The following is a 12,683-nucleotide window of genomic DNA, read 5'->3' on the forward strand; positions in this document are numbered from 1 at the left end:
AGGGGGAGAAAGGAGAGAGGAGGAGAGGGGGAGAAAGGAGGGAGGAGGAGAGGGGGATAAAGGAGGGAGGAGGGGGAAAAAGGAGAGGGGGAAGGAGAGGGGGAGAAAGGAGAGAGGAGGGGGAGAAAGGAGAGGGCGAGAGGTTAAACGTGACGTGTACTGTGAGTACTTGTCACGCCACTTTCAATACAATGTACGTTAGCTTTTTAATTATTTAAACCTCATCAAACGAAGGGAGCGTCCAATACTAGTGACAACTGTTTCGTTTCAGTTAGTGCTAGTTTTCGCTTGTTTTTCGGAACTATTCCCAAACCAAGTTTTTTAGTATTGATTACGCCTTTGTTTCCGCCTTTTAGAAGCTGGAGGCAAGCTTTTGGGGTTATAATGAGACATCACATAGTGCACCAGGTTTAGCTGACTGTTAAAAAGAACTCAGGGAAACGGTTGGAAAAAAACCCAGGGCTTAAAGCTTAAGAGTACAGATGGGCGGGGTCTCAAAACAGGTCTGGTGACACATGATGTATACACATATATATATATATCTGAGGGTTACCTTGTCACCAGTTGTGACGATCAATCGTCCATCTCTGTCGACATTCATTGCCTGCCCGATGGGTTTGGGGCTGACCTTGTACACCAGAACCTGATGGACACTCGAGACTTCCCGGGTTCCATAGGTGTGTATTTGGTGGAAAACCTGCCAATGGCCATACATTCAAAAATATGAAGAGTGCAGTTTTCATGAAAGTATATATATATATATACAAAAAAGGCACGGAGTTCCCGATTTCAAATCCCGATAGAGACGGATAATGTTCTTCTCTAAAATTTTCTCTTTTCACACCGTTTCCTGCTCTCTAACAATATTCTGTCGTCTGCTTTTATCCCCACTTTCTGCCCCCACCCCCTCACCTCCTTTGCCCCCTCCTCTGGGCTCCTGACTCTTTCTGCAGCCTTTCTACTGCTACTCCTTGGCTCCTTCTTACTGCTGTCTTTAAGCCACACCCCTGATCTACACCAAACCTTCTCAGACAAGGGCGAAAAATATTGGAGGTCCCGTGGGCAAGTTGTGCACGTTAAAGATCCCTTGGTGGTCCAAGAGCAATAAGAGTAGGCTACAGCCTTTACCCGGGCAAAATTCAAAATTTCCTACCAACTGAAAATGTTTCTTGTGTGTCCCATGCGCTCATATGACCATATGCAGTTGCGAGCACCGTAAAACACTTACCAAAACAAAATTATTTTTAAAAAATGAGAGCGCCTTACCTTGCGGATGTTCCCGTCAATGTCGCCAAGCGCCAGCAGAGTCTGGGTCTTGTTTGACTGCACGGCAGTCATAGCAGTGGTGATGGTGCCAAAGCTAGCCAGATGATCCATGATCACTTCTTTGGAAGACTCAATGCCAGCATTATCAGGACTGCCACAAAAGTTTCCTTCCATTATTTCCGTCATGAAGCTCTGAGGGAGTGGGGGGGGGGGGGGGGGGGTTAGAAATTTGTACAAATTTTAATACCATGTGACCATGTGACCTACACTTCCACCAAAATGTCCGATATGTCATGGAAGCGTGCTCTACAGCGGAATCCAAAATATCACGCGTGGGTCATTTAAAATCTCGACTTAGTAGTGCGACTTGGACTTGAAATCACTGCTATTGTCATTGTAATTTTGCTAGATGACAAAATCAAAGTGAAGCCTAAAAACAGTTGGGTTTTTCTTTTTGCTTCCGTTTCTATGTGTTTTTAAACGGGAGATACCATGCCAAGAAAAAGGTCTAAACTTGACTTCCACTCTCTCAAAACCGAGCTTTAACTGACTTTTAAAGGTAATCATGCACTCCTTCCCACATTTCTAAACTAACCCACACCAGATTTTTACCAAATCGTTCTTTCAAATTTATGTAGATGAAGAAAATGCTATAAAATATCTTTTCTCGATCTTACTCCTTTTTTCGGTTTAACTCTCGCTTCCGCATAATTCCGACCATTCTACGGGTGGCCTGCTTCGACACTGTCTGTGAGGGCCACACTGGGCAGAGGGGGAGGAAACGCTGTCAGAGATTGTCGCGAGACACTTCGCTACATCAGAATTGTCGCGAGACACTTCGCTACATCAGAATTGTCACGAGACACTGCGCTACATCAGAATTGTCACGAGACACTGCGCTACATCAGAATTGTCGCGAGACACTGCGCTACATCAGAATTGTCGCGAGACACTTCGCTACATCAGAATTACAAAGTTCTGTCTGTTCAGTACCTAGTTTTGAGAAACTTGACGTGGAAATGTTTCAGCTTCACAATATGTCAAGCTTTTTTAAATGCATTTTCACAATACCCTATTAATGTCTCTGATTATAATTATTATATATATATTCTTTTGCTTTTGATAGAGCAGATAGAGAGTTTGCTCTCTGGCCTCATGGTCTTAGTACCTCAAAACAGCCCAAAATGTCAGATGGAACCTTGTAATTTTAAGGTAGAAGCTTGATAAAATAATCTCCCCAACCCAATTATTGGCTCTAGTCGAGGGGGTTGTTGTTGTTGTTGTTTTCAAATCCCTTTAGCTGCGAGCATTTCGCTCTTGGCAGCGCAATGCCTCCCTCAAGTAACCACATGTCCTTGTCATCTGGTCAACGCCAGAGTCGAGGGGGTAAGTTTCTACAAAAACAAAACAATAAATCGAACTATACAATTTCGAGAAAAAACCAACAAACAGTACCTGCTGCTGTTTGCACCTGACTCCTGGCCCACGGTTCCAATCCAGCCTGTTGCCCTGGCCTTGGTAGCAGGAGTAGATTCCCTCAATGAAAGCATCCTCGATAACGGACATCTGCGTCACGCACAAGGCCGTTCCACGACTGTCGTCGATCTGAAAGCGAGTCCCGGACTTGAGATGGACGGCCGTGAGGTACAGGCGACCGTCACTCATCACCACTGACTGGGCCTTGTTGTAAAGCAAGTCCTCTGTGCCATAATGGCACTTCAGCTCTGTCTCGATGTACGAAGAGAGAAGAGTGTCTCTGCTGCAAATCCTTCCGATTTTAACGCGGACCAGATTTGGGAAGGTGACTTTTCTCTGCTGGTTCATGACAACGTACAGGTAGTTTTTATACTCAAACGTGTACACGAAAGACATGTAGTAGTTTGACAGAAACTCTGCCCTGATCCCCAGGCCAGAAAATTCACTTGTAGCTTTGTCGTCTTGGAGGTAATGCATACTGTAGTGGGTCCCGTTAAGGAAAAACTTCCTGATCGACATTTGATGAGGGGTGTACTCAGGTGCCCTGCCATCGTACTCCTGAAACACATAAGCCAGTTCGAAGGGGAAATCCTTGCCCGCAGATCCCAGCAGTACCAGCGAAGACTTGCGACCCGCCACCAGCCGTCCCAGGGTGCTCCCCCTCAACTCCTCCATTGCCGATATGTTACTGAGGCTGTGCACGCTGCACAAACCCTGGTGAGCCGAGCCGCACGCCAGCAGTTTGTCCTTCACCTTGCTCACCACTACCACTTTGAAGTCATTTGGCTGGAGGGTGCCCCCCTCACACAGCGAGTTGGGCGCACATGAGCTGTCAAAGCGCACCGGACCCCGATTCACGCGGCTCACCAGACTCATGTTGCGGTCGAGCTGCAGCAAGACGTTACGCCCACCTACGTACAACATGCCCCTCTTCTTGTCCACGGCGAGAGCGTGCAAGGGGGAGTACTTGGATTCTATCGTGTAGCTGGGTATCGGCACTTCCTCCACGGCATCCGCAGACTGCCCCTTGCTGCACTGCGCCACCAGTGCCATCACCAAGCACAGACAACAAGGTCTCCACCACATTCTGGTCCCGGGGTCAAACTGGGGTCAATGTACACAAACGTCAGCGGAAGTGACAGCGCTCGTCAAAATGCTCATTCTCTGCTGCACTCGCCTTGGATCACACCAGCCTGTGAGTGACAATTTGCACAACAGGTGAACAAAAAAACTTTACGAAAGAACGGTTAGAATGGTTAATATTGTACTGATGTCATAACAGTTATATTATGCTTCAAAAACAAAAGTTAAAAAAGAGAACTGATGCTCATAACTGCGTTGACATATTACATCAAATATCACACAATCGAATGGGACTTTTCTTCTTCCTTTTTTAAAAGCTTACTACTGGCATAAAAAGTAGTAGAGATACCAAATTGAAACAGATGGTGTCGTTCAAATATCATCACTTTAAGAGATTTCCTGTCATCAGAGTGATGCACACCAGAATCTCAAAGCAACCTTCAAACATTTAAATATCTCACAAAATATACATTAATTTTTCTGTTGTAATAGTACAAGATTATGAAAGTATCACCAATTAATAATGATAATAATAGATAATAGATAATAATAGATAGCATTTGTATAGCGCATATCCCCGCTCAACAGCAGGCTCTATGCGCTTTACACTATATTATTACCCCAGCAGACCATAGAACACTCCGAAACATTCTCAGCTTCCTGGGAAGCATACAGTGCAAGCAGCTGATTAAGCGCTCAAACACTAACAAACTGACAAGATCTTTCGCTGTCTATAGCCGGGTACCCATTCCCACCTGGGTGAAGTGAGGAAAATTCGTGTAAAGTGCCTTTCCCAAGGACACAACGTCGGGTCCCTGAGAGGATTCGAACCCACGACCTTACGGTTGCGAGTCCGAGAGCCTATAACCACTAGGCCACCGACGCCACAATTAGCCAGGTATTCATGGCATTGAACCAGAAAGGAAGCAGATTTTAATTTTTGACGACCTCTGCGACATACTTAGTGGAATGCCGGGTTCTGGCAAAGGATCAAACGCGTCATGGCATGGTAGAATCAGGCGCTCGTCAATTTTTGGGCTTGTGGAGTTATTGGTATCATCTTAAAACTTGTTCAACTGTCTTGCTATCGGAGAAAAAAATGCCTATCTATCTTGAATAGAAGTCAAGATATTTGAGATTGAAGATGGTGGAGTCGCCTGGTTTCAAAGGTAAAATTAGCAAGAAAATGGCTGCCAAAGTTTGGTTATTTCCATTGCTTGATAGTCCGTGGAAACTGAAAACTTACACTTTTGTGCCTTTAATCAACTTTTTCCAGTAAAATCCACCCAGAAGTGAGTTCTCATTAGGACAACAATGGTGTAAAGCCAAAAAACAAAAATTTGATAAAAATTGCCCAACTTGCAGAAAAATGCCAGTTTCTGTAATTTCATTATTTTGACCAACGCCTGATTTCATCAAGCTGCCTCACATATTATGTTGGTGATTAGACATCTCAGGTGATCATTTATTTACAAGAACTTCCCCACTAAGCCCAATGTCAATTTCATTGTCGGAATACGTTTCTCTGGTAAGCCGCTGGTACTCGTATCAAGGTGATGGCTCCCCGTTACTTCCTCCTGACTGAGAGTGAAAAGGATAGCCATGCAACTTTCAAAAGTCTATCCCGTTTTGTATGCTCTTTTCTAATCCAAAGAAAAATTTGAGAAAGAGAGAATTGCATATCATCATCATTTTACCATAATTGCAAGGTGATATTATATCATTGTTGAATAAATGGGGGGGGGGGGGGGGGTTCCGGATTTCTGTAACTTTCTTGACTCAGGCCATGGTGATTTGTGAGGCAGCGTGGTGAAATCAGGCGCTCGACAAAATAATTAAAGTGAAGAAACTGGAATTTTCCAGCAAATTTGTGAATTTTTTTATCGAATTTTTGTTTTTTGGCTCAACACCTTTCATGCCCATTAAAGAACACATTTCTGTGTGAATTTTACTGAAAAATGTCGATTAAAGGCACAAAAAAATGTAAAATTTCAGTTTCCACTGACTCTTAAGCTGAGGAAATAACCAAACTTTGGCATCCATATTCTTGCTAATTTTTCCTCTGAAACCAGGTGACTCCGCCTCCTTCTATCACCAATATCTCGACTTCTTGTGTGCCCAAGATAAAAGGATATTTTTTTTCAGCGAAAGCAAGACATATGAACAGGCCTTAAGATGATACCAATAAATAACCCCGTATGCCCAAAAATTGATGAGTGCCTGATTCCACCGCGTCGTGACACATTTCCTTTTCTTCATAATTTGAAATATGTTGGCCTTTATAAATCCAATTTTGTAAAAAAAAATTGTTTAGGTACCTTATGTTGTTCTTTAGTAAGAGTTTTACTGCACTTGCAACATAATAAGGTCATAAAAAAGCCGAAGATTAGAGGCGTTACAAGAGAGTAACAAACACAAAATAGAAGGAGGGGAGGTAAGGACGATAGATGCTTGTGATAGGAAAAAAGGAGCAAATCCCACCAGAGCACCTGCTAACCACCCACTACCTTAAGTTGGGTCAGTAAGATTTTGGTACTTTTGGCAATAAGTCTGACATCTATATAATATTATAGGCCATTATTGTGTCCTCGATGACAACATCAACAGTCAAAAAACTAATTAAAGAGCTACTCTTAGTAAACTTCCATTCGATGTGAATACAAAAAGTCAAAATCTCCTACTTCCGTGAACTGTATAAACCACAGAGACAAAATTATGGACACTTTGGAAAACTGTTAGAATTCATGCTGACCCCAGTACCAGATTCAGAAGTCTGAACATTTTTACAATAATCTTTAACACTGGTTACAACCCAGTGAAAACAGGACAGCATGTTTACACCCATACACATACACACACAAAATGTAATATAAGGCGCGTAAATGAAGTAATCATAATGAGGGAATTGTGAAAAAATAAGACTTACCATCCAGCATTTAAAATAAAATTATTTAATATCACCAAGAAGAGTAAGACAGACAACCAGGATGCACAGAGATTCAATACAAACAAAGAATTAATCAAATTTATATGAAGATCCAATCTGTCAAGAGATCATACACATACTAAACAAATGAATGTGACTATCTGGCCATCCACTGGCAACTAAAATGTGTAAAATTGTACTACAGACAGCATTATATAAATATAAAAAGAACCCAGAATGAGAACTGCAACAAAAGGAATGCGTGTGGAGAGTGGAGACACTCACTAGCTCATTAGTCATCATTACAGGCTACACACAGCACAGGCGGGGGAGGTGGGGGCTCACTTATAAGCCTGTGACATTTGCAAGCTCTGCTACAGCCATGCCAATGCTGAACAATTACTGTCTAATTGTTGCAGCCCTACCAACCTCCTCTCCTCACCCCCCCCCCCCCCACCCCCCAATTAGGAAGAGTAACAAACAGACTCACTGCACACCAGATGGAGGGTGGGGGGGGGGGGATAGATCTTCTGGGTAGCTGAACAACTCCAGCAAGACAGTGTTTATATTATTTATATTATGACTGTATTTATATTGGAAGTAAATTAAAATCAGTCTGTCTTTATTCTCCATCCCATCGCCTGATTGCCCAGAACCCATTAGGGGATCGGCAAACCGATCGCCAGATTTGCAGACTGACAACAAATGTGAGGCAGCGTGGTGGAATCAGGCTCTCGTCAATTTTTGAGCATATATTGAGTTATTGGCATCATCTTAAAGCTTGTTCATTTGTTTTGCTTTAAATGAAAAAATTACCCATCCATTTTCAATAGAAGTGGAGATATTTCGGATTGAAGGAGGTGGGGGGTCACCTGGTTTCAGAGGTAAAATTAGCGAGAACATGGCTGCCAAAGCTTGGTAAATTCCAAAGCTAGAGAGTCTATGGAGACTGTAAATTTATATTTTTGTGCCTTTAATCAACGTTTTTAGGTGAGATCTTCAAAGGAATGTGTTTGTAAATGGACATAAAAGTTATTGAGCCAAAAAACAAAAATTTTATAAAAATTGCTAAGCAGGGAGAAAACTGCTGCTACTGTTTTCTTCAATTTCATTATTTTGACGAGAGCCTGATTCCACCACGCTGACTCACAAGCGCGTTTGTTCTTGAGGCTACGAGCTGGGTGATCGGTTTATACCACAAAGTCGCTTCGCACCCTCAATCCGGCTAACCCCGCCCACCAAACTAAGACTAAACCGAACCAATCGTGCCAATCGGCGGCCGGCCCCTATAAGAAGGCAAATGTCCAGTTTTAGGGGGACAGTGAAAGTGTCAACGGGCTTTGAAAATGGCCAATCCATCACTAGGATCTGATCTTCCTTATTATTGATGATCAGAATCTTGTCTAATCTAGATTTTTTAGGTCCACATATCTATACTACTAAATATATCTAGACCTAGATCTAGACTTCTAGATCAGATTTAAATTTCAAGACTTCACCTCTGGATCTAGATATCTAAGCCTACTTCTAGGAATCTAGGTCTAGATTCTAGATCTAGAATCTAGATCTAGATCTAGATCTAGTCCTACTCCTACTCACGACTCACATCATACTAACAAATTGCAAACACTTGTTTCAAGCCAGGTTCAAGCTTAAATTTCTACCTTACGACCAAATCTGAAGCTTGTCTAGGTCATGACAACACAAAAAAAGCAACAGCAATTTTTTTATTTACCAGATGTTCCCATCTGAATCATCCCCTCTAAAAAACAAAGCACATGTCCATTACCTTACATGGAAAAAAGACGGTCCAAAAGCAGTGTTGAAGTTTCTTCGGCATAAGTAAATGCGGAAGTCCGGGCTATGAACAAGAAAACTTTAGCCACTTTAGGGAGCTAGGCCTACTTGGCTGGCGTCTTCCGCACGATTTACCAAACAATTACGGTGCGAGTACGGATACCGGAAACGCAAGTACCGTATCGAATGAATTGAGGCAAAAGAGGAACGTTCGATATACATCAAGGAGTTTAGAACTACGTTTAATCTCCTTGATATACATGTACATTTGGATCATTGGACAAGCCTAGCCTACTAGCCTAATGTCGCCGGTTTTGTTTGTTGTTGTTGTTGTTGTTGTTGTTGTTTTGTTTTGTTTTGTTTTTTTGGGGGGGGTGTGAGTGTGTTTTGTTTTTGTTTGGGGTTTGATTAGGAAGGGGGCAAAAAATGGGGGTGGAGGGAGGGTTGAAATAATAATCAAATATTTCATCTATTAGATCTCGAGATCTAGAATCTACATAATATTGTAGCATATCAAGAGAACAGTAGAGTCTTTAAGCACTGGCCTGTTATATCTTTATCTCTCTACCCATATCAGTCCACTTGACGGTCTATCCCCGATAAGCCGTCATACAATTATTTTTTTTAAAATTGACTCCGGTAAGTATAGATCTACCTGAGAGTTTCATCAGTTTGTGAGGATTTGGTTAGGGATAGGATTTGAGTTAGGGTTCTGGTTACGAATGTGGATAGTATTAATATTATAGTGTCGAGTGGAACCGTTTTCAGACCAGCCCGATATGGCAGACCATCTCGGACCGTCGTCAAACAGAACAGAATCTCGCGGATTGGAACCTGATATTGCAATTCTGAGCATTATAGAATCTAGATCTACATGTAAATTTACAACTGAGTGAAGCGGGACAAGAAGAAAGAAAGGAAGAAGAAAGAAAGAAGTGGAAGCGTGTCGTTATGTTGCGTGTAGCAGCTCAGTCGAACCTGCCTTAGCGGAAACCAGTATAAAACGGAAACCTGTCTTAACGGAATCCCCCCCCCCCCTCCCTTGATATATTCCTCTTCAACTACCTGTATAAAACGGATACCTGTCCAACGCGGAATCGGAAAGAAAAATCCGCTCCCTTCCGAAGGTTTTACCTGCCTGTCAAAAACGGAAAATGTTTTGCCCGCTCAATCCTGATTTGAAACAAAGCTCGCCGTTTGGTTCCGTCCGCCAGCTCTAAACTTAACGTCATGCTGCTGGGCTAGGAAGGGGAGTAGGGGTGCAATTTGAGGGTAGATGTTACCCCATCTAAGTGAGCCCTGAGTGATGAAGATGGCCAGGCTGGTGTGGGTATGAAATCTCACGAGTGCCAGTAAAAGTGCGCGAATGGCGCTCCAGCACGGAAACTTTCATTGATAGCCAGAAGCCAGAGGTGTGAAATTAGTTTGACCAGTAGGCCTACCTGCCGCCCTGATCGTACGGCCAGCCGAGAAAAGAGTTCCTCGAATCGTTGTTACATGACAGAGAAGGGCGGCATTGGTTGACTGTGCTTGTAACAGCCATGGGTGGGGCTAAGGGTGGAAGCAAAGGAGATGTTCAAAACGTTTCTGTTTTAATAGGTCAAACAGTGGTCCTACGAAATGCAAGAACTGGTGGTAATTCGATAGGCCACCTTTATTCTCACCCCGGGTGAGAATGACCCAAGTCTCGCTATCCCCCCCCCCCCCCTTTTCTGGTGAGAATAGCTCCCACCCCGGTGTGGGCATGAGGCGAGGACTTCCACTGACCTCTCGCAGGCCGATAAAACCACCTGGGCCGAGGCTACCAAAATAAATCTTTAGTTCCGGTATCCTCGACCTGGGCTTATACGTTCTTACTCTGACCGTCTAGACCTGGGCCCTTTATGCATCAACATGTATACACCCCTTTCTTTGCGCTCCAGGCTTGGGGTAGTCACGTAAGAAGGTTCTATGAATTGTGATCATCATTTCTATTACTTGTACCGTGTATTCCAGCTTTCACGTAACCCAGGCACAGAAAAAGCAATCGTGTGAGATTTTAGAATATTATGGATAATTTTTTTCTCTTTTATTTTGCATGCTTTTAGGCCCCTAGATCTACATCTTAAGTACAATTTCGAGACGTAGTAATATAAACAAAATTTGCCTTAGAGGAAAAACTTCCATACACTTATTGGCTAGCAATACGGATTCATGCACAACGAATTCAAATATTAGGCTATTATAGTTCACCATTAAATATTGTTGCTTGTTTCTTTGAGGAGTGAACCGGGTAATACTGTATAACCCTCTGAGTGAACCTGGTAGAACCCTCCGGGGCGGTGCCACTGACTGAAGTGTCTTTAGGCCATTCCCAAAGGGGGGGACATTTCTCCTCGTTCATGCCCAGTAGAATTGTGAATTGGCTGATTCATCATGTCACGCTCATAACTGTGCCTGGTCTACAACAGGGAACTGCTGCTTTTTCTTCCCTAATCTTTACTATCGTCATTTTCCTCCACTTCTTTTGTATGTTTGTCACACTCTTGTGACCCACTGTTTCCGGGGTGCCTTGATAGTCGAAGCAGACTTTGTGCTATTGAAGCAAGAGAGGTGAGCAGAGGAAGTCTGATTCCCTGTAACGACTTCTCTGTTGACATCCACCCCTTGGCGCTCATAATTATGACTTTATGCAGTTACGAGCGCCGAAAAACCTCTACTAAAACTAGAGAACCTGGTAATACTGCAAAACTCTCTGATAGAACCACTTACAAGGAAGAAGACATGAGGCTCCAAAACTTTCCAGCCACCACCGCATGGCTAAAATCTTTTTCGAGATTTGTAATTATTAATGTAATTCAGACCTATGCAATTGCATAGAATCTTTATTGATAGTGATAACCGCAAAAGTGCAAACGTATTGGGTGGTGTGTTTTTTTGTTGTGGGGGGGGGGGGGGGGGGGGTTCTTTCAAACATGTTTAACCATAGAATGGATATACAAGTCTAGCCTACAATTTTTCTTTTGTTAGACTGTTTTGTCGTAAAGTGCATATATCTACACCCACGGAGACAAGGAAGCAAATAATTAAGGAAAACCTCTTGTATACATTATGAAAAGACCGCGCGCCCCGAGATGTCTAATGGTCTTCTCGTGAGCACTTCCGATAGGCTACAACTCGTACTTGTGTCCAACCGCGACACTTGAGATGCAACGATAAATTGTGTTAGATTCGTCGTATGCAAGAAGTGTCCGTTTTTTTAGCTGTGTCGTCTGTTTATACGTTCCAATTTATCGTCCAGTTTTCTTTCTATTTATCGCCCAGTGTTCTTTCTATTTATCGTCCAGTTATCTTTCTATTTATCGTCATTGTCGTCCAGTTTTCTTTCTATTTATCGTCCAGTTTTCTTTCTAATTATCGTCCAGTTTTCTTTCTATTAATCGTCCAGTTTTCTTTCTATTTATCGTCCAGTTTTCTTTCTATTAATCGTCCAGTTTTCTTTCGACCAGGAAGATTCCTAGTCATTGATTTGACTGCAGATGTGCAACGCACCGGGTGACCTTGATACACAACTTCACCATTGACGATCGACTACATTGTGTAATAACGTTGCTAAAATATACTTAATGACGCCTTAAATCAGGTTCATCGAGTGCAATTTTGTTTATTTTGAGACGCTGATTCCGAATATGAAATCAGTTTTTACCTTTCGATAATTATTTTTTTAAAAACTTTATCCATAAGTTTAATCCTGCGCGGCGGCAAATTTCAATGTGATTCTACGTCACAGCGCGTCTCCCTCAAATCTGACCATGATCGCACGGAACATATCAAGCAGCGCTTGATTTCTCGACCGAGTCTCCAAGCCGTAGTCCAATCGTCCAAACTTTGTACAATTTTGTGGTTACACCTGACGATTTGTCTCATGATCGATAGATCGTCCAGTTTTTTGTACAATTTATCGTTGCGTGTAACCGGGGCTTTAGAAACACAAAGTGAATAATAATATTGTGAAGATCAAGTTTTTTTTTTCGATTTGAGATTTTAGAGCGTTTACTGGACCATTATCGTAATTAGTATATTATCCCTACCCGTGCATCTCAAATGATGTCATATTAGCCTCCATGATACTAAGATACTAAACGCACGCACGCAC

General features: G+C 42.6%; 1 protein-coding gene across 1 annotated transcript in view; it reads right to left on the reverse strand.

The window, feature by feature from the left end:
* The window catches only part of LOC101857354 (hepatocyte growth factor receptor), a gene marked incomplete in the record, with an annotated part of 36,413 nt that extends 27,724 nt beyond the window's left edge, over positions 1 to 8,689 (reverse strand). The window contains 4 exon segments of the mRNA XM_013086907.2: positions 554 to 697; positions 1,267 to 1,458; positions 2,722 to 3,935; positions 8,541 to 8,689. Coding sequence (XP_012942361.1) covers positions 554 to 697; positions 1,267 to 1,458; positions 2,722 to 3,828 — 1,443 coding nt within the window.
* Positions 8,690 to 12,683: the final 3,994 nt, after the last annotated feature.

This window comes from Aplysia californica, unplaced genomic scaffold (genome assembly GCF_000002075.1).
Source record: "Aplysia californica isolate F4 #8 unplaced genomic scaffold, AplCal3.0 scaffold00519, whole genome shotgun sequence".
Lineage (NCBI taxonomy): Eukaryota > Metazoa > Mollusca > Gastropoda > Aplysiida > Aplysiidae > Aplysia > Aplysia californica.